The 20642-nt window shown below is 40.7% G+C and overlaps 1 protein-coding gene across 1 annotated transcript in view; it reads left to right on the top strand.

The window, feature by feature from the left end:
- Window positions 1-20402, top strand: part of PLB1 (phospholipase B1) — a 201375-nt gene extending 180973 nt beyond the window's left edge. The window contains exons 56-59 of the mRNA XM_020983774.2: window positions 927-1031; window positions 1596-1691; window positions 15706-15780; window positions 18748-20402. Of these exons, the coding sequence (XP_020839433.2) occupies window positions 927-1031; window positions 1596-1691; window positions 15706-15780; window positions 18748-18951 (480 nt within the window). The 3' untranslated portion in view covers window positions 18952-20402. The remainder of the gene's footprint in view (window positions 1-926; window positions 1032-1595; window positions 1692-15705; window positions 15781-18747) is intronic.
- The last annotated feature ends 240 nt before the right edge of the window (window positions 20403-20642 follow it).

Here is a 20642-nt window from a genome sequence, read left to right as displayed (position 1 = left end):
CTTTAAATGTTGGGTTTACAAAGATAAATAAGAAAAACAAAAGATATCAATATAATTCTATCTTTTAAAAAAGATCAAGGGTCACCATGTACACACACAACCAGGTCAGCTCTACAGACCCAGCTTTACAGAGGATTTATGGGATGGAAACCACAGCCCTTCTGCCCTTGAATACTACCCTTGCCCTTACTTGCCAAGGGTACGTTGATAGTTCCTTCAGTTAGCAAGCATTTCTTCAGTACTGTACCTGCTGTATGCCAGACTCTGTACTTAGCACTGAGGATGCAATTCAAAAAGTCTGACCAGTGCCTGCCCTCAAGGAGCTTACATTCTACTAGAGGAAAGTAACAAATCACAGATAAATAAATGCCCCCACAAAAAAATACACTGGTGGGGGGAAGGTGGGGGCACTCACAGCAAGGAGAATTAGGAAAGGCTCCTGGTAGGAGGTAGTACTCCAGCTGAGCCTTGAAAGAAGCTAAGTGGGGTGGGCAGCTATGTGGCACAGTGGATAGAGTACCAGACCTGGATTCAGGAGGGCCTGAGTTCAAATCTGGTCTCAGACACATAACACTTACTAGCTGTGTGACTATGGGCAAGTCACTTAACCCCATTGTCTAGCCAAGCCAAGAAAGAAAGAAAGAAAGAAAGAAAGAAAGAAAGAAAGAAAGAAAGAAAGAAAGAAAGAAAGAAAGAAAGAAAGAAAGAAAGAAAGAAAGAAACTAAGGGTTCCTAGAGGTGGAAATGAGGAGGAAGAGTATTCCAGGCACAAGCAGCAGCCCAATCCAAGTTTGGCAGTAACAGAACCTCTGACCAATCAGCTATTAGCAAGCAGAGCTCCCAAATGATTGGCAGTGGACTTCAGGAAGATTCAGGGTGGCACAAAAGGTAAACTGACATCTGGGGCCTCTTTCCTCCACTCCCAGAGCGGCAGCTCAATGATCGCCTACAGCCAACGATACATGGAGCGGGAGGACTTTGCTGTGGTGGTGCAGCCATTCTTTCAAAACACTATGGTCCCATTTGATGATGTAAGTTTGGGGCTTTTCCAGGGTGGAAGGAGGTAACTCTGTTCAGATGCATTATGTCACATGGGACTCTTTGTTCTCCAAGAGTCCCCTCCTGACTGTGAAATTAGACATGAGTACAGCTTTTTCTGAATTGACCTCCCCAAGCCTCTCTGCAAAGTTGGACATGATGATGGCAGGGAGCGGGTGCAAGGGAAATCTTTAGGGGAGGAGCTACCTAGCCAAACTCTTAGTGGTTATTGGTTTGAGTTAGACTTAAACCATTACCTAAATGGTTGGTCCCTCTCCAGGTAAAAGTGTAGAAGAAGAGGAAGGAAGGACCCAAGTGGTATGCAGATGGTCAGCATTCAGACCAATGTATTAAAAGAAAAACTTCGAAAACCCACATTTATTCTGCTTTATCTAAGTTGCTTTATCTAAGCATAAGTGGGTTGATGGTTAAATTGGTTGGCAGGTCTTCCTTAGCTTCAAAGCTTGGACAGGTGAATAGGATAAATGCCCATTTCACCTTCAAGTGTAGAGACTTCTTTCTTTCCTGGAAGATAATTCCATTGTGTTTGCTCACAGAAAGGAAAGCCAGACCTGAGCTTCTTCTCTGTGGATTGTTTCCACTTCTCTGAGAGGGGACATGCAGAGATGGCCATCGCCCTCTGGAACAACATGGTAAGTGATGGCGGGGAAGGGGGGGCAATGGTTCAGCTTTACCGTGAACAGCTCCATGTTGAGAATGCTTTCCAGTGCCACAACACTCCCTCTCCGCTCTGGGCAGCTATGGTGATGGTGGGGGGAGCCTTTCTTTCCAAAAGCTTAATTTGATTGTAGAGCTAAGCCTATTTGTCCTCAAAGGTTTGTTTATTTAAAATAGCTCCATATTGGCAGCAGAGGCATCTGGGAAGTATAGTTTTCCCAGGTAGAAGGAGTCACTGAAGGATGGAGCTTCTGGAAGGCAGGAAACTTTGGAGCTTGGAAGAAATGGAGAGGCCCCAGGGCTTCTCCTTCCCACAAGACTCCTTCATTTTATGATCTTTCAGTCTCTATTACCACCTGGGAAAACTACATGTCCCAAGAGCCCCTGCTTCTAATATAGGGCTACAATGCACATGTGGCCCAGGTCTACCTTTCTACAAGGCAAGCCTGAACGTATCCCTAGTAAGATCAATTACTTTCCATTCTTTCTTTAAACATCCACATTTCAAAACAGCTGAACAAAAGCAGCAAGTTTCCAAGTCCACTCCCTTCTTCCTTTATTTTTCTTCTTACCTTTCTCCTTTAAAAAATTCTCGTTTGATTCCCTTTAATCCCCTTACTTACCCTCAGCAATCTCTTTTGTTGGCATAGATATGAAAGTAGAGATCCACCTTCTCCCTATTACATCATAACATTGTGGCTTCTACTGGGCTCTTCTTAATTCTTTCACCTTCTACTGAGGAGATTGGGGGAGAAAAAAGGAAAGTATTATAAATCACAGAATATATGTATACAGGACTCTCATATTCTTTTCATCTTATAGAATTTTGTATTTTTTTGTATTTAGTCTAATTTATATTATCATTATTTTGTACATATCTTTTCATCTTTGTTAGATTATAAACGCTTTGAGGACAGGGATCATTTTTTAAAAATATTTTATATCCTTCGTAGTGTAGTATAGTAGATAGAATATTAGTCTTAGAATCAGGAAGATCTAGGTTTATATTTCACTTCTGACTACCTCATAAACTATATAACCATGAGCAAGTCACCATTTCTCTGAGTCTCAAGTATCATCGACTCTAAAATGGGGATAATATTTCTGGCATTTAAAGCTTTTTTTTTTGGCCTTACTTAATATCCCTAGCATTTAATAACTGTTCTTATATAACTAACTCTTCATAATCTGACTCCTATATTTCCATTCTTATTCTTTACTCCCCTGCATGCACACTGTGGTGTAGTCAAACTGGCCTTGTTGCTGTTCTTCTAACAGTGTTTTCCTTGTCTTGATGTTGGCCAATCTACATGCTGTGAAAATACTCTCCACCTCTTGGAATCTCCTATTTCCTTCAAGTTTCAGGGAACCTTTCCTGAGCCCCCTAGCTGCTTGTGACTATTTATCTGAGATTATTTTGGGTGTGTGTATGTGTGTGTGTGTGTGTGTGTGTGTGTGTGTGTGTATGTATATATGTATATATATGTATGTGTATATGTAAATATATATGTATGTGTGTATGTATGTATATGTGTGTATATGTATATACGTATAAATCTTGTGTCTGTATATTATCTAGCCCATGAAAGCTCTGAGGAGCCCTATATCAACTCCCATTGCCACTGACAAATCAAGTTCCTAGAATTGGTTTGGGTTCTAGGTTCATACCCCAGAAGAGAGATTCTCTACTGTCATTGACTAAAGCCCACATTCCTGTGTGCTTTCCCTTCCCCCAAATATTACCAGTTGAGAATCACTTAGTCACCCCTCCTTAAGTAGAGTTTAGAGAAAGGCATTTACTAATTTACAATACAAAAAAAAATTAAGAAAAAATATTTAATCTACAAACTACTGGGTCTATGAATATAAACTATCTGCAGCAAGTACACACAGAGTGCATGGAAAAGTAGGTTCAAGCTTAGAGACCATGTGGCAAAAGGATGACTCACCACACCTTGCTGCTGGAAATCCTTTTCTCCCATTCATGGAGTACTTGGGAATTTCTCTGTAAGTGTAATAAATTTTTGACCATCAGTCCTTGGCTCCCTGTGCAGACACTGCCACCCACTGATTTCAGCATGAGGCTAGAAAGATGGGAAATCCAGAATCTTGTGTGCTCTTTGAAGTTTACATGGTCTATCCCTGCCTGAAACCAAAGCCTCTCCTCCCCAAGTGGTTCCCTCTCCAGAGATGTGCTGGAAAGCCACACTTGCTCCAATCTCTGGAAATCCTCCTTTCTCAACTTGGTTGATAATTTATAGATGATACCTGGAGTATGGCCAAGTTTTCTTGGCCAATCCAAACACAATTTTTGTGTAATCCATTCCAGTTGACTTGATTTAAGTCTATGATTGATCGATTGAGACTTGTCATCTAGTGAAGATAGCAACACTAAAATTCAGTGAGGTAGTTTCAACCCCACCCTTGCACTCTCCCTCCAGTTTTAATATTTGCTGTCCTCAGCAAATCTACTGGAATGTGTTTGGCAAAGATTAAATCTTGGCTATCTTTTTAGTGATTTGGGGATACTCAGCTTGCTTTTGGATACCTTCCACAAAGGGGGCCATTTCCAGTCGTCCTGATCTATATCTTGCCACTGGACCCAGATGGCTCCAGAGGAAAAAGTGAGGCCGGTGACTTTGCACTGCCCTCCTTCCCTCACTTTCCTGATGTCATGGTCCTCTTCGAGAACAAAGGACAAGCAGTAGCAACACCACCTTCCCCAGAGCCTTATCACTAAGACATCTTGGGAAAAGTCTGCATGGTAAGGTTCATAACCAAATCCAGTAATTAATATTTCCCCAGACTTCCAAATACATAATGATATAATTAAACAAACCTTTACAAAGTTCTAATAGGCTACCACCTGTATTGTTGCTTGCAAAAAGGCCCTTCCCCAATCCCAAACAATAAAGAAAAGGAAAAGAAAAATGTCTCCCCTCTTAAAGAGAAGAGCAGCCAGATAGTAGATAGATTGTGAGGTTTGGAGTCCGGAAGACTACTCTTCATGAGTTTGAATCCAGCCTTAGACACTTACTAGCTGTGTGACCCTAGACAAGTCCCTTTGCCTCAGTTTCCTTATCTGTAAAATGAACTGGAGAAGGAAATGGCAAGCCACTCCAGTATCTTTGCCAAGAAAACCCCAAACAGGGTCATGAAGAGTTGGAAATGACTGAAACAACTGAACAACAAACTCAGAGAGAAAGCCTGATCTCTTACATATCACAAAATTGTTAGCATATAGATCAAAATTGATACCAAGTAAAAATATGAAATAGTAGAGATTATTTCTCTATAGACACTATTTCTCTATAGAGAAATAGAATGAGATTATTCCAACCTGACCAATTTAAACAAGCCATCGCCACCAAAAAATGGGAAGTGAATAAAAGAATAAATATTGACACAGACTATCGCTGTGTCCCAGGAGATTTTTAGCAGATAATAAATCAATCACCACAGGGAGGAGATCAAAATAACCTAGAAACTGCCATAGTCAACAAACATTTATCTCTCTGCCAACCAAAAATACGTGACAGCCAAAGGCAACATGTGCTTAGAATATAGACTCACTTGTTTATAATTATTAATATCAAGAAAGGCATAAAACAATGAGACACATGCCCAGTAGAGATGTCTGTCACTGTCATGAAAACTACCCAGCGCAAAGTACAGATTGAAGAACTTCCTTATAGATGGTGATGTCCTACATATGATCTTGTTTACAGGTAAAAATTCTGATTGCAGCAAATCCTAGAACATTGCAGAGTCTACTAAATGAGATTTATAATCACTCAAAAGAGTCTATTCCAAGAAAAACTAAGTGGATGAAGAATACCTATTGTCCATACCATACCAGTAGGATTGATAATTCATATCTCTAATCCATATATATGTAATATTGATCATAATTAGTATGATATTTGATAATAATAGTTAACATTTACATAGCACTTACTACGTGTCAGGCACTATGCTGAGCACTTTACAATTATTATCTCATTTGATTGTCACAACATTTGGTCCTCCTTTATTTTCCCTGTTTTTTTAGATGAAGAAACTGAATCAAATAGAAGCTAAGTGACTTGTTCAGCATCACATAGCTAATAAGCATCTAAGGACAGATTTGAACTCAGTTCTTTATGACTTTAGGTCTGGTGCTTTATCTATTGCTCCACCTAGCTGCCCCAGATATATGTATATGTACAGATACAGATATAGATCCAGATATGGATATATATATATATAACATGTATAGAGGGAGATACACAATACATATACGTATATATATATACATATATGTATATTATATGGGTGTATATTAGATAGATACTGTGCATGAACTAGAACCAGAACTGAATCAAAAGAAAAGAGTAGGATGGATTACCTTTGGGAAATTGCATAGTACTTTTAATGACCTCAAGATTCTCCCTAAAACAAAGGCCCATCTTTTTGACATCAACAGCCAATGTTGTTACATATCTACATATGGAATACATATCATATCATGGTTACATATCATGGAATATCCTTAACACTGAAAAATTAAAGTTGTGAGTCACCCAAACAACAATGAAGAAAAAGGTGCGTGGTAGATGTGGGCAAGCTGAATCATGTTCCCAAGGAGGAGTTGGGCAGGGAAAGTGGTATAAAGGATATTGTCAGAGAAGTATATAACCAGAAATTGAGGTTGGCCGTTCCTGCAATGAAAGCAAGGGACAACTGATGGATAACCATCATGCTTCATTTGTGTTCACACAATTTTAAGAGGTATAGTGGAAGGCCTCTTAGCACATCAGGTGACCCCCTTCTCCTCCCAGGGCAGACTGACAGGAGAACATGTTTCAGTCATACAAGATGAGACAATATGAATGCACTGTGACCAGTACCACTGAAGGGAATACCCATACTGATGAGATTTTGTATTTCTCCAAGTATTGAAAAGTGCCTTGAGCCTAGCAAAGTGAATTGCATATAGTAATCACTTAAGTGGTTTGGGTTGGTTTGTGTGTGTGTGCGTGTGCGTGTGTGTGTGTGTGTGTGTGTGTTTTAATGAATAAGTGAATGATGGAATGACTAGACTGAGGACTTCACAAATATTTGGTTCATGGTCAACAACTGTGTGACTTTATGGACATTCTTATCTTCTCAATTTATTTATCTTTGTTGCTATTATCTATTCCAATGGACATATTCCCTATCGGAATACTGGCTATAATTATATAGTGCTATCTCCTGTTTTTCATAGGGCACATGATAACCCTTACACTTGTGTTCTCAAAAGGACAAATAAAATCTCCTTCTTGTCTATAGCCTGCCTTTCATCTGGCCTCAGTGGTAAGCTGATCCTTTTCACCTGTTGAGTACATCCCATCATCTTTTCCCATAGCAACTAAGCAGTCTGCAATCTTATCTTTCCCTTTTTGTGTTTTCGGGTCTCATGGATGATGATGATGCATGCCAGATGTTACTGTATCCCCACATCTGTCAGCCCAGTACTTCTGTCTCATAGTTTGCCTGGCTGACTCATAACACAGGCTTTCTCTTTGGCTTTACGATTAATTGTGCCTTCTCCAGCAGCCTTTTTGTATGTGAATAAAACATCCACAGTGTGATATCAGCTGCAGCCCAAGAGCAGAGAAGCAAAATGGCACAAGAAATGAATGGCAGGGCATCTGTATTCTTGACTCAGCTCAGCTACTAACAGGGGATTGTGGCCAAAGGCGAGTATTATCTCAGTCTGCCTTGATGGTGTTACCACAAAAATCAGCCTGCCCTGCACACTGCTTTTATCTAATTATTTCTTCCAAAGGGTATTATGATGTCATTTAAACATCATCCCACTTAGAAGACTGACGCCATTCTTTCAGCCCTGGGAGCCAAATTACCACCAGGACATCTATGAGTCACCAACAGTTATGTTATCAGCAGCATTTTCATAATCCAATCCACTGGATACTTAGCTTTCTCCCCTAAATCTGTTTCGGATGACCATTTCTGCTTCAACAACCAATTTGTCTTGTTTCCTTTTAAGATGCTTCACCCTATTCTGTTCTTCCTTTCTTTCTCTTGGGAACTTAGGGAAATCAAAAGATTCAAGTACTAAAACCAGAAACACTTTTTTTTTTCTTCTCCTCATTTCTTCCTCTTTCCCGTTACCTTTCCTTCTCCTTTCCCATCCGTTGTTTTTTTTTTGGGGGGGAGGGAAGATCACATTGGTACTTTTTAAAAATAATAATATTGTGTTGCCCCCAATTACATGTAAAAACAATTTTTGCCATTCAGTTTTTTTTAATTTTGAGTTCTTAATTCTACCTCTCCCTCTATTTCCTCCCCCCTCCCTGAGATGGTAAGCAATCTGATATAGGTTATAATGCGCAATCATTACATTGGTACTTTAAAAAAATTAGCAATGCTATCATTTCCAATACCATGCTTCCCTTTCCCCCAGAATAAACTCTATCTCATAGCAAAGAAGTGTACTTAAGAAAAATAAACTGAAACACTCACTGTATCTGGTAGCCTATGCCTCCTTCTTCACCACTAACTCTGGAGTCAGGGGACTGGCTTCATTCCTGGTTCCAGTGTTCTTGGTTAACCTCTATGGGCCTCAGTTTCCTTCTCTGTAAAATGAGGAGGCTGGAGTACGTATATGATCCTTTGGCCAACCTCTTTTCTAAGAGAGTTATATTTCCTCATCAGTTGTCTAGAGTCTCTATTGGTTATTGCTGAATCATTCATTCTTCTCTCAACTTCTATACGATTTAGAGCAAGAACCCTAGGGATCATCTGTTCTGAACTTCTAATGCTACACCTACCCATAAAGGTTAAGTCATTTGCCTAAGGTCACATACCAAGAACTGTACTCCCTATCTCTGTTTTTTCCACTCCTCTTTTGAGATTTGTCATCACAGTAATACTTGACTGTAAAAAGCACTTAACATACATCATCACCTTCAATCCTCACCACAACCCTTTGAGGTAAGGCACAGATGTCCCAAGTGTGAGTGAGGTTGTCCTGGATATGTACTTCCTTGACTGGACAGTAACAACCAGGCTGACAATCCCCCTGCCTCAGAACCACATTTATTCCTCCATGCACAGGGAGAAGGAATTGGTGGTGTAATGTATTAGACTTGGAGTCAGGAAATCTGAACTATCCTGGAGACTAGAAATCTGGATGGGAGTATATTGAATCTGAGATTTATTTGCTCTGTGCCCATGGGCACATTTTTAAACCTCTTGGTTTTCATCTAGAAAACTAAGATAATAATCCTGACATTTTCACCTTGTTGGGCTCAGAGGTAGGCAGGAAAGCTCTTTGTAAACTTCAAACCATTACGTGAATGCGAGTTCTTCTATTATCTCCAGACCTAATCCATCAAGGACCTTGCATTACAGGGCTAGGACATAGCCTTTCTTTCACCAGGAGAATATATTTCCCCCACCTATTTTCTTACTTTTGGAAAAGAAGATAAAGCTGAATGTTTTCATTCAAGATCTGCCCAGAGATAACATGATGGAATCTTGCAAACTACTCGGTGCTCTCTCCTTGCTTGTATGTCACCCCCCATGCCCCTCCTGCTGAATGCCACATGCTTTATTTTTTTAAAAATTTCTTTTTAATTTATTGTAACATTTTGAGTTACGAGCTGTCTCCCTCCCTTCCTCCCAACCCTGCATTAGAGAAGGCCAACACTTCATATCAAATATATGTGGAACTGTACAATACATACTTCCATATATCAGTTCTTTCTCTAGAGGTGGATGGCATTTCCCTTCGTAAGTCCTTTGTAGTTGATGTGAATGATCATATTACTCAGAACGGCCTAGTGTTATTCACAAGTGACTCTTCAAATGATATTTCTGTTACTATTTACAGCATTGTTTTGATTACGCTTGTTTCATTTTGTGTTATTTCATGCAAGTCTTTCCATGTTTTTCTAAAACCAACCAGCTCATCATTTCTTTTGGCACAGTAGCATTCCATCAGAAGCAAATATTACAACTTGTTTAGACATTCCCCAGTTGATGGAAATTTCCAGTTCTTGGCCACCACCAAGAGAGCTGCTATAAATATTTTAGAACATATAAGTTCTTTCCCTTTTTCCCTGTTCACCTTGGGAAACAGACCTAATAGTAGTATTGCTGGGTCAAAGAGTATACATAGTTCAATAATTCTTGGACATAATTCCAAATTGCTCTCCAAAATGGATCATCACAGTTTCACCAACAGTGTATTAGTGACCCAATTTTTCCACATCCCCTCCAGCATTTGTCATTTTCCCTTCTATCATTTTAGCCAACCTGATAGGTATGAAATGATATCTCAGAGCCGTTTTAATGTGCATTTCTCTAATCAATAATGATTTAGAGCATTTTTATGTGACTGTATATAGTTTTGATTTCTTCCTCCAAAAATTGCCTATTCATATCCTTTGACCATTTATCCATTGGGAAATGATTCATATTCTTATAAAGTTGATGCTATTCTCTATATACTTCAGATATGAGGCCTTTACCCAAGAAAGTGGTCGTAAAATTTTTTCTCCAACTTTCTTCTTTCCTTCTAATCTTGGCTGTATTGGTTTTATTTATACAAAACCTTTTCAGTTTAATGTAATCAGAATTATCCATTTTATATCCCACAGTGCTCTCTATCTCTTGTTTATCCATAAATTCTTCTCTTATCCATAAGTCTTATAGGTAATATGTTCCATGCTTCTCTAATTAATTTATGATATCTCCCTTTATGCATAGGTCATATATCCATTCTGACCTTAACATGGCAAATGGCATAAGATATTTATTGGTCTATACCTAGTTTCTTCCAGACTGCTTTCTAGCTTTTCCAGTAATTTTTACCAAATAGGGAGTTCTTATCCCAGAAGTTTAGATCTTTGTGTTTGTTGAACACAAGATTATTATAATCATTTACGATTGTGTACTATCCATCTACTCTGTTCCATTGAACCACCATTCTGTTTCTTAGCTAGTAGCAGATAGTTCTGATAATCTCTACCTTATAATGCAGTTTAAGATCTGGAACTGCTAGACTTTTCTTTACATTTTTTAACATTTATTCCTTTGATGTTCTTGACCTTTTGTTCTTCCAAATGAATTTTGTTATTGTTTTTCCTACCTTGCTAAAAATAATTGTTGGTAGCTTAATTGGGATGGCACTGAGTAAGTAGATTAGTTTAGGTAGAAGCCATATGCTTTATAAGAGTTTCATAAAGTCAGAAAGAAACTTGGTCTCTATCTAGCCCAAACACCTCATTTTACAGATAAAGAAACTGAGAGCCAGAGAAATGAAGTGGTTTACTCAAGGTCAAGAAACTCTTTGAAGGAAAAGATGGAACTATAATAATAATGAGACCTGGCAACCCTATGATGCAGCTATCACAGGCATTATTATCTTTATTTTATAGATGAGAAACTGAGGTGAAAAGTTTAACTTGCCTGTGGTCACACAGCTATTAAGTATCTGAGTCCAACTTGGGCTTCTTCTCACTCCATGTCCAGCATTTTCTCCACACTCCCTCTGTAAAAAACCAAGGTCTTCTAGATTCTCAGGCCTCTGGACAGCTAGATTGATACTGTTTCCAATATGCCACATTTCTCTCTTTTTACAAAGCTAAAGTAACATCAAATTCCTTCATTCTAGAATAACCCAAATTTACCCCTTGAATTTGTGTCTAATAATTATCATGCCAGTCTATAGCATCATTTCAATTATTGGTTTATGCTCCTGGTGTACCACAGTGTGGCAATGATGTATCGACTCTATCATCTTCTCTTTAGAATCTATAACTTCTGCCTTGTTGTTAATGTTCTATGGCACAGTGGACAGAGTCACTTGGCCTTGAAGTCAGTGAGACCCAAGTTCTAATATGACCTCAGATACTTACTAGCTATATGACTATGGGAAAGTCACTTAGTCTCAGTCTGCCGTAGTCTCTTCATCTGTAAAATGGGGATACTAATAGCACCTACCTTGGAAAGTTACACATGCACCTAAAACTATAGCTCACAACCCCACCCTCCACCAGTAAAGACCTTACATCTAATAGTCATCCAGTAGACACAATTAGTTGGAAGCAGAAACATTTACTAAGATGGGACAGTAAGAAGAGAAGGTATAAAATATCTGCCTTTCATAAACCTGGGGTACACTCTCCCACAAATGCACATGGCATCAGTGGGAAGAGTGAACAGAAACTTAGAGTATATTGCCAGGAGTGTGCTGGAGCTACCTCAAACCAGCTGATGGTTAAATTTTCAGGGTAAGCATTTCACCTTGGAAATTATCAAACTCTACAAATTGGGGCTTGATTTATTGCTTTGCTGGTCATCTAGACTTAGGAAGGTGATGGAGGAAAGGTTAATGATGCAGATTAAACTTTAAAGTATATCATGCATATGTGTGCGTGTGTGTATTAGTCAATTGTGTGTGTGTATATATGTATATATGTGTATGTGTGTATGTTTGTGTGTGTGTGTGTGTGTGTGTGTGTATGTTGGTTCAGAAAGTAATAACATAGTGATTCTTAAATATTTACCAGCACCCTGCTGGTGTCCTTATGCTATTCCCACTGGGCACAGTATCTCTGCTGCATGAACCATTCATCAATTCCTGGACCTGTTCCTCTCTATGGCTCAGCTACCAGGGCTAATTCTCCCTTGGATACAAAGTTGGCTCTCTTCCCTACCACCACTAGAGAATCTGCTTCCTGCTCTGCCCTGCCAACAAGTTCAATTCTCTCTCTCTCTCTCTCTCTCTCTCTCTCTCTCTCTCTCTCTCTCTCTCTCTCTCTCTCTCTCTCCCTCTCTCTCTCCTCTCTCTCATTCCCTCCATCCCTCCCTCCTCCTCCTCCTTCTTCTTTTCTCTCTCTCTGACCCCTCCCTCCCTCATCCAGCAGCAGCAGCAGCAGCAGCAGCAGCTGCATCTTCTTCTTCTTCTTCTTCTTCTTCTTCTTCTTCTTCTTCTCTTCTTCTTCTTCTTCTTCTTCTTCTTCTTCTTCTTCTTCTTCTTCTCTCTCTCATACACACACACACACACACACACACCCCACCTCTGGATACAATGTCTTATTTTGAGAGAGTACTTCCACTTAAAGACTCTATGGTCATCGAAGCAGGGGAGATGAGAGAACTCCCCTTCCCTTCACTGTTTCTCTCTGGCAACGGTCACACTAAGCTCAACTAACTCTAGGATTGGCAAGCTTAGTTTTTTTAAAGGCCACCATGGAAAATGGCCAGTCTTTGGCTAGTTAGCCAAAGCTTCCCTTCCAGTTCCATTAGGGAGATTTCTTTATAATTCAGAAAGTAATAACATGGTGAAAAAGTATCTTTGCAATCTATATAAAACATTAATACTTCATTGTCTTTGTTTCCTGCCCCTTTCTTTCTATGACTATACCCTAGTGGAAGGATAGCTTTTGGAAACTTACTTACATATTTATATTTATGATAAAATGGAATTTAATCTAGATCAATGTAGAATCCTACACTTGGCTTTAAAAAAAGAACAATTGTATTAAATACAAGATGGAAGAAATGTAGCTAGAGGGGGTATGGCAGGTGGCACAGTGGATAGAGTGTTGGGTCATGAAGTCAGGAAGAGTCATCTTCATGAGTTCAAATCTGGCCCAGACACTAACTGTTTGACCCTGGGTAAGTCACTTAACCCTGCTTGTCTTAGTTCCTCATCTGTAAAATGAGCTGGAGAAGAAAATAGCAAACACTCCAGTATCTCTACCAAGAAAAGCCCAAATGGGGCCACAGTCGGACATGACTGGAAAATGACTGAATAACAACAAACAGTTCATGTTAAAAAAAAAAAAGGAAAGAAAAAGATCTAAGGTTTTAGGGAATTATAAAGTATGATCTGTGGCTGCCAAAACACTAACAAGATCTTAAGACTACATTAAGAAAAATTGTTGAAGTCATTGTTTGTCCTAAGAGAAATAGAATGTCCAGAAAAGAAGGTGGGGGGCGGGGAATAGTCCTGCTGAACTCTGCCCTGATCAAACCATAGCTGGGATCAGTTCTAATTGCAAGTCTTTAAGGACACTGACAACCTAGAGTGAATCCAGAGGAAGGCAACCAGAATGGTGGGAGAACAGGAGATCATGCCATCCAAAGATTGGCTGAAGGAACTGGGAATCATTTGCCTGGAGAAGAGAAGAGTGGGGGACGGGGAGGCACAAAAGCCTCTTCAAGCATTTGAAAGGCTGTGATTTAGAACTGGAGTCAGATTTGCTTTTGGTTTAAAGTAAGGAAAAATTCCCTACCAGTTAGAACCATCCAGAAGAAGCAGCAGCTCACTCAGGGGGTCCCCTGAGGTGCTCAAGTGGTCCCTGCATGATCAGTTGTTGGGGATCTTGTGAAAAAGGCTCAGGGTTAAGGTAGGGGGTAAACTACATGACCTCTGAAGTCCCTTCCAACTGTAAGATTCTATGTAAGGAAAAATAATAGGAGATTTGCCCTGAAATGCCTACTTCAACTGGATTTGGGGAAAGGTAAATGGAAATAACAGATGGGAAAAGTGCTTTGAGGAAGTTTTTTTTTTCTTTAAGGACCATACATATATACATAAAGTATGATCATTAACTCCCTTAGTCCCTCAGTAACGGTAGTTGTCTAACACTGAGCACTTCAAGGTGATAAGGAGCTGTTATCCCCATTTTAAAGGTGGAGAAACTGAAGTACATCAAAGCTTCATCAGCATAGTCCTTTCACCACAATCATCAACATCAGTGATAATTTCTTAAGCTATAGCTCTAGCTAGTCTGTTCTTCATGTCCCTCTGAGTGGTTTCCCCCATTCTCTACCCTCTCCCCCACTGCCTTGATGTTATCTTTCTATAATAATAACTCACTTTTAAGATTTAAATTTCACTGATATCTTTTACATTACCATCATTTCCAATTATAGCTTTCTTCTCACCCACACCGTCAAACTATCTCTTGTAATGGAAAAGGAAGAGAAAAGAAAAAGTTTAGTAAACTCGCCCACACATCAACCAAGTCTGACAGCATGTGAACTGTTCCACAGCCACAGCCCTCCACATCTGCAAAGACAGGAGGAAGTTGCATTTCCTCATTTCTTCTCTGAAGACAAGATTGGTCATTATAATTACACAGCATTCAATTTCATCATTTTCATTGTTGCATTGTTCTTTTTTTGTTTTTTTACATGGCTTTAGTCATTGTGTATAGTTTCCCTGATTCTGTTTACTTCACTCTGCATCAGTTTATAGAAGACTTCTCCAAGCTTCTCTGAATTTTTCATAGTTATCATTTTTTAGAACTCAGCAATATACCATTACATTCGTATGTCAAATGGATAGGCAACTACTTTGTTCCCAGTTCATTACTACCACACACACACACACACACACACACACACACACACACAATTAAAATTTTGATATGGATAATTTGATAACTTATTTTATATAACATTTTTCTTGCAACAATGCTGTGAAGTAATTAATGCCAGTGTGATTGTTTCCATTTTGAAGATGAGGACACTGAAGTCCAGAGAGAATGCATGATTTCCCTGTGGTCACACAGTTACTTAGTGGTAGAACCAGGTTTTGAACTTACGTCTTCTGATTCCAAGACCAGTCTACCAAGCCCTCTGACCTATAGAAGAAAAATCTGCTTCTCTCTGAGAGGGGCAAAGCAAAGCAGGGAACTGACTTTTATTCCTCTACCACCACACTGAAAGTGACTCCTCACACTTAGTTTTATTTTCATGCAAGGATGATGTGGAGTTGATGGACTGGTTTCCAGGAATTCTCTCAAAATGTAAGAGTTTGAGTGTTATATTGTTTGAGTTCCTCTAACACTTCTGCCACTCTATCAATTTCTTCCCAGTCTATCAGAGGCAGAAGAAAGTATGTATGGTGGGCCTCTAAGTCAGGCAGCTCTGGGGATAAGTGAAGTCAGTAGGATCCACTTTCTTTGTGCTCTGTTTCAGTTGGAACCAGTAGGCCAGAAGCAGAACTACAACAACTTTACCTACAGCCGGACAAAAGTCAGGTGTCCAACATCTGTAAGTAAAAGTCCATCCAGCTCTCATTGCCCCCCCATTCCCTCCCCACATCCCACCTCCCTGTGTGACATCATCTTTCTTTACTGTCTGTCCAATGGGGGAAGGGTTTTCAGTTCCAAGTGACCAAAGGCTCTTTGGTTAGACTCTTGATAAACCATAAATCCAGGCCTTCTTAACCTTGGTCCAGAAACTTTAAAAAAAAATTTATTAACTATATCAAATCATAATTAATTGCCTTTGTAACTGCATGTACTTTATTTTGTTCATTTTAAAAACGTTATTCTGAGAAGAGGTCCATAGATTTCCCTAGACTGCCCAAGGGTTCCCCATCTCAAAAAAAAAAAAAAGGTTAGGACTCTGCTGCAGGCTATCCTCTGTATCCCTAGCACCTACATGTCAGGTCTCATGTCAAGGCCTGACACATAGTAGGGCTTAATAGATGTTTGTTGATTGATTGATTGATGGGTTGAGCATGAGCAAGGTCCTCACCTGGAGCTTCCACTCTCAAACCTTGAAAAATCTCAGTAGCTATGTTGAATTCCAGAGTTGAGGGACTGGAACAGCAGCTTGTAGCAGAGGTGCACGGACCTTTGGCTGAGCTCCCTTGGAATCACCCACTTCCTGTCACCTTCACTGTCAGCACGTTCCTTTCCCCATTACAGCTTCTGTTTCCCCATGCTTTCAGAGGAGGGAGTCAAGAAGAGGCGATACTTTTAATGCACTTTAAAAGGAAAGTCTGGATGGAAAGTACTTAGAGATTCCAAGGCAAAGAGCTTTGTTACTGATGATCGAATGGGAGAGGGGGGGAAAGAGAACAAGGAAATAAAGACTGCCCTTCCCCCAAACTCCTAATGCTACTTCCTGCAGTCCTGGGATTTCACTGAGGGAAGGTTGAATATGAAGAACCTAGCCAGAGCAGGACTTATTGTGGGTTCATAGATTAAACCTGGGAGGAACCTTAGACATCCTCTAGTCTCATCTTCTCAAATTATTGGTGAGGAAGCTAAGGCAGAGAGGAAGTCACTTGCTCAGGGTCACACATTTAGTGACTATGTGAGGCAGAATTTGAACTCAGGTCCTCCTGGCTCAAATCCAGCATTCTATCTGCTATACCAGGCTGCTGTCCCTGAGCTATCTCACACACACACACACACACACACACACTTATACACACCTGCCACCATTACCATACCCACTCCTGAAAGCCCTCCTCACTCCAAACCTTGGCTGACCAGCTCTGTCTTTTCTTACTAAAGACCTTAAGAAGTATCTGCAGCAAAGAGGACAGGAGAGACTCAGTTTCCTTATCTGTAAAATAAGTTTGGATTAAATGTTCTCTAAGGTTCCTTCTAGCTCCATCAATGATCCTATGAAGGTATGGATGAGATAGGGCATATGGGAATGAGGGCCTACTTGTCTTTCTTCTCTCCCCCGAGGAGATTAGAAATAAACTAATTTATTACTACCACCACCACCCCACAAGGGGAAAAAACACATCATAGGTTACAAACAGCTACTGAAACTTCTTGGGGCCATAGGGTGAAAAGGCTAAACTTACTATAGTTTAACTGAGGCATTTGGAAAGAAGTGTTAGGCAGAAGAAATACCCTTGTGAACCACTAATTGCTGCAAGGAGCAGCTAATGGTGACCAGTAAGGCAGCATCCAACAGGTGACTCAGAGATATGCAGCTGGGATTCTGCCCTCCTCCTTACTTAATTGTCCTCCTCTTCCATCCTCCCTTCCCTAATCTTTCCCCTCTTCCCCTGATTTGACCTTGGGCAAGTCACTTGACCTCCCTGGGTCTCAGTTTCCTCCTCTGTAAAATGAGGTTAGCCTAGATGGCTTCTCAAGTCCCTTCCAGTTCTAAATCCTATGATTCTGTGATCCTCACTCTTATCCAGCCAAGCAAGTGAGTGTCCCCAGAGCAGGCAGATAGCTGGAGATCAGTGCTTTTGTTCTTTAGATATTTAGGGAGCAGAGCTACCAAGAACAGGGTCAAAAGGAGAATTATGTGCATGGAGCAAGAAGACCACCTCCATTCCCAATCTCCCCCATCTTCAGGGTCTTTATCTCTAGTTTTATAACTTATTTCAATTCAGTATTTACTAAGCAGTTACTATTCCAGTTGGGCTGTATCATCCATTTTCTCAAGTCCACTTTGATCCTTGGGCATGAATGAATGAATGAATGAATGAATGAATGAATGAAAAAAAGCCCTTATTAAGCATGCATTATGTACAAAGCATTATGCAAAATGCCGGAGATACAAATAGAAAAACAAGACAAAATCACTGAGCGCCAAGAGCAGGGAGAGAACACAAGTATGAGATTTTGACTGCAGGACTGATGTCAGTCTGGTTGATAAAACCATATCGGTTTCTGGTGTTAAACCACTTAATGGTGTTAGGACCTTTTCTCGGTGTTCAGTAGCCCTGACTGCTGAAGAGGCAGGGGCTATAGCATCTACAGAGGCTGGAGATTCAACCTCTTGCCAGGTCAAATCTCCAAAAGGGTTGTTCCCTGGATGATGATCAGGCTGGAATCAGGGCTAGTGGTCTGGGTATAGGGTGCTGCTGCTCACGGGACTTGGGTGGGAGGGGTCAGAGCCCTAGGGATCTCCACCCGAGTCTAATAGAGAAGGTGTTGGTCCAAGGGATGGTGTGGATTTGGGCTGCCTGCCCTATGCCATTCCATATCACTCCCTCAGGACTTCTTGCTGTTCCAATCAAGCTGGCTTGCCCGCCCTTTTATATGTAGATGTTCTCTCCCCAGGGTAGATTACAAGCTCATTTAAGGGAAGGACTTTCCCTTTTGTTTGTCTAGGTTCAGTGTTTTTAGTCCAATGCCAGGCACAGAGTAAGCTCTCAATAAATACTTTTCGATTAAACAAATGTTAATCAATTGATTGATAGCTATTCTTGTGAACTCCTAATCCTCTGAACCCTACTATATGCTCATTTCACAGGATAACCCCTACTTCTATACCTTGAGGAATAGTGGGCTGTTTCCACAGGAAACCGACAAGTCCTCCAGGGTTCCCTACTGGGCCGTGCTGCTGGCTGCTGTTGCCAGCTTCGTGGCTGGCGTGGTGCTGGTGATGGTGTGGAGGCCCGAGAGATGCTCCAGGAGGGAAGAGAGCCCTATAAACCTTGTGTCCAGAGTCTTTTAAGCATCATCTCCCACTGGAACTATCTCATATCAAACTCCTCCCCCAAAGGCACTCCCCCAGGGTTCTCTGTACCTCACCCATCCCTTGCCAACATCCAGATCATTAATTTCAATGTCTGGTGACCACTGGAATCCTCAGGGAACAGCATCAGCATTCTGGGGCTAGGTCTCCTGAAATCACCACTTTGCGAGCCATTTAAAATCAAAGACAAATTTTTTTTTAAAAATAAAGGCAAAAGAGCCTCCCTACTCTTAGATTAACCTGATACAGAGCTTTGAATGAATGAAAAACATTTATTAAGCACTTTCTATGTGTCAAGAATTGTGCTAAGTGCAAAACAGTTCCTGACCTCAGGGAACTTACATTTTAGTAGGGGGAACTGACACATATAAAGGAGCGATGGCCAAGGAAGGTCTGAGAATTCACAGGGACAATGAATGGAGCCATACAGGAATCAATTGGCATGCCCTCTCAAGGAGCCATGCTAGTGTTCATTTGACTATTCTTCCCAGAACAAGAGGTACAAAGCAGGAAAGACGGAAAGGGCGGAGTAGGAGAGGAGTCATAATGGGCAGATGGCTGGGATGTATGGTTGGATGGGATATGAAGTGCTGTCTGGGGTCTGGTAGATAGAATTGACAATGTGAGTTGGCAACTGGTTGACTCCAGAATCCAGACAGCGTGACTCCAGGGTGGTGATTACAAAGCTGAGCAGATTGTTACTCAAGGACTCGGCTCAGGAATTCCACTGGTTGGGGTAGCAAGGGTTAGATGGAAGATCAAGGAGATGGCTGGAATGTGCCTCTAGCTGAAGAATCCTTCAGGATGACATGGGAAGCCTCTGATTGGCTTTCAATCCAACAAATCAGGGGTACACAAAAATTACATGTCTCTTGCCTAAATTGAGGTCCACTCAATTAACCCTAAGTTGGGGGTAAAAGGGAGGACTTTATCGTACCCCAATGCCAGAGGAGACCTCAGATCAGACATCTCGTTTCTCACCTGGCTGCACTGTCTTGGGATTTCTCTGACCCACTTCACCACGTCCAGGAAAGATGATTGATTATTGGGATTACCTCGACATCCTGCAAGATCTCCTCAGCCTTGGGACTCCACCTCATCGCTACTCTCAGTCTCTCTGACTGGAGGGGGGTGGAGTTATGAACTCTAGATCTCCATTTAAGGAGAGATCTCAGCTCAGACATTTCTTCATTTCGTTTCTCCCCTGGTTCCACTGTACTGAGACTTCTCCAACCGACTTGTCCACTGTGTGTTGGGTATTCCTCCCTCCTTCTCAGCCTCCTTTTGTGTTTTGTATTCCCCCATTAGATTGTAAGCTCCTTGAGGGCTCACAGGGACTGTTTCCTTTTTTTTTTTAATTTGTATCCTTAGCACTTGGATAGTGATGACTATAGGGTGGTCTCTACATAGGGAAGGAACCAGTTTAATTCATATTAACCAGCACAGCCTTTTGCAGGCTATGAGGCCCATATTTAAAATCCTGAGAGAACCTCTGCTATCATTGAAGTCTGGCTGGGGGATATCTGAAGAAGTTTCTGTACCCTCTCAAAAAGCCTAGATGTTTCACTGTGAACCTTAGAGCCTAGGGCCTAACAGGAATTTAAAAGCAAAAATGGATAGAAAAGCACCTAAAACTATAGGAGATATTACCTTTCATAAAGAGTCCTTCC

Source organism: Phascolarctos cinereus, unplaced genomic scaffold, assembly GCF_003287225.1.
Source record: "Phascolarctos cinereus isolate Bilbo 61053 unplaced genomic scaffold, phaCin_HiC Scaffold_2;HRSCAF=192, whole genome shotgun sequence".
Lineage (NCBI taxonomy): Eukaryota > Metazoa > Chordata > Mammalia > Diprotodontia > Phascolarctidae > Phascolarctos > Phascolarctos cinereus.
This window is presented reverse-complemented; position numbering and strand designations above follow the sequence as displayed.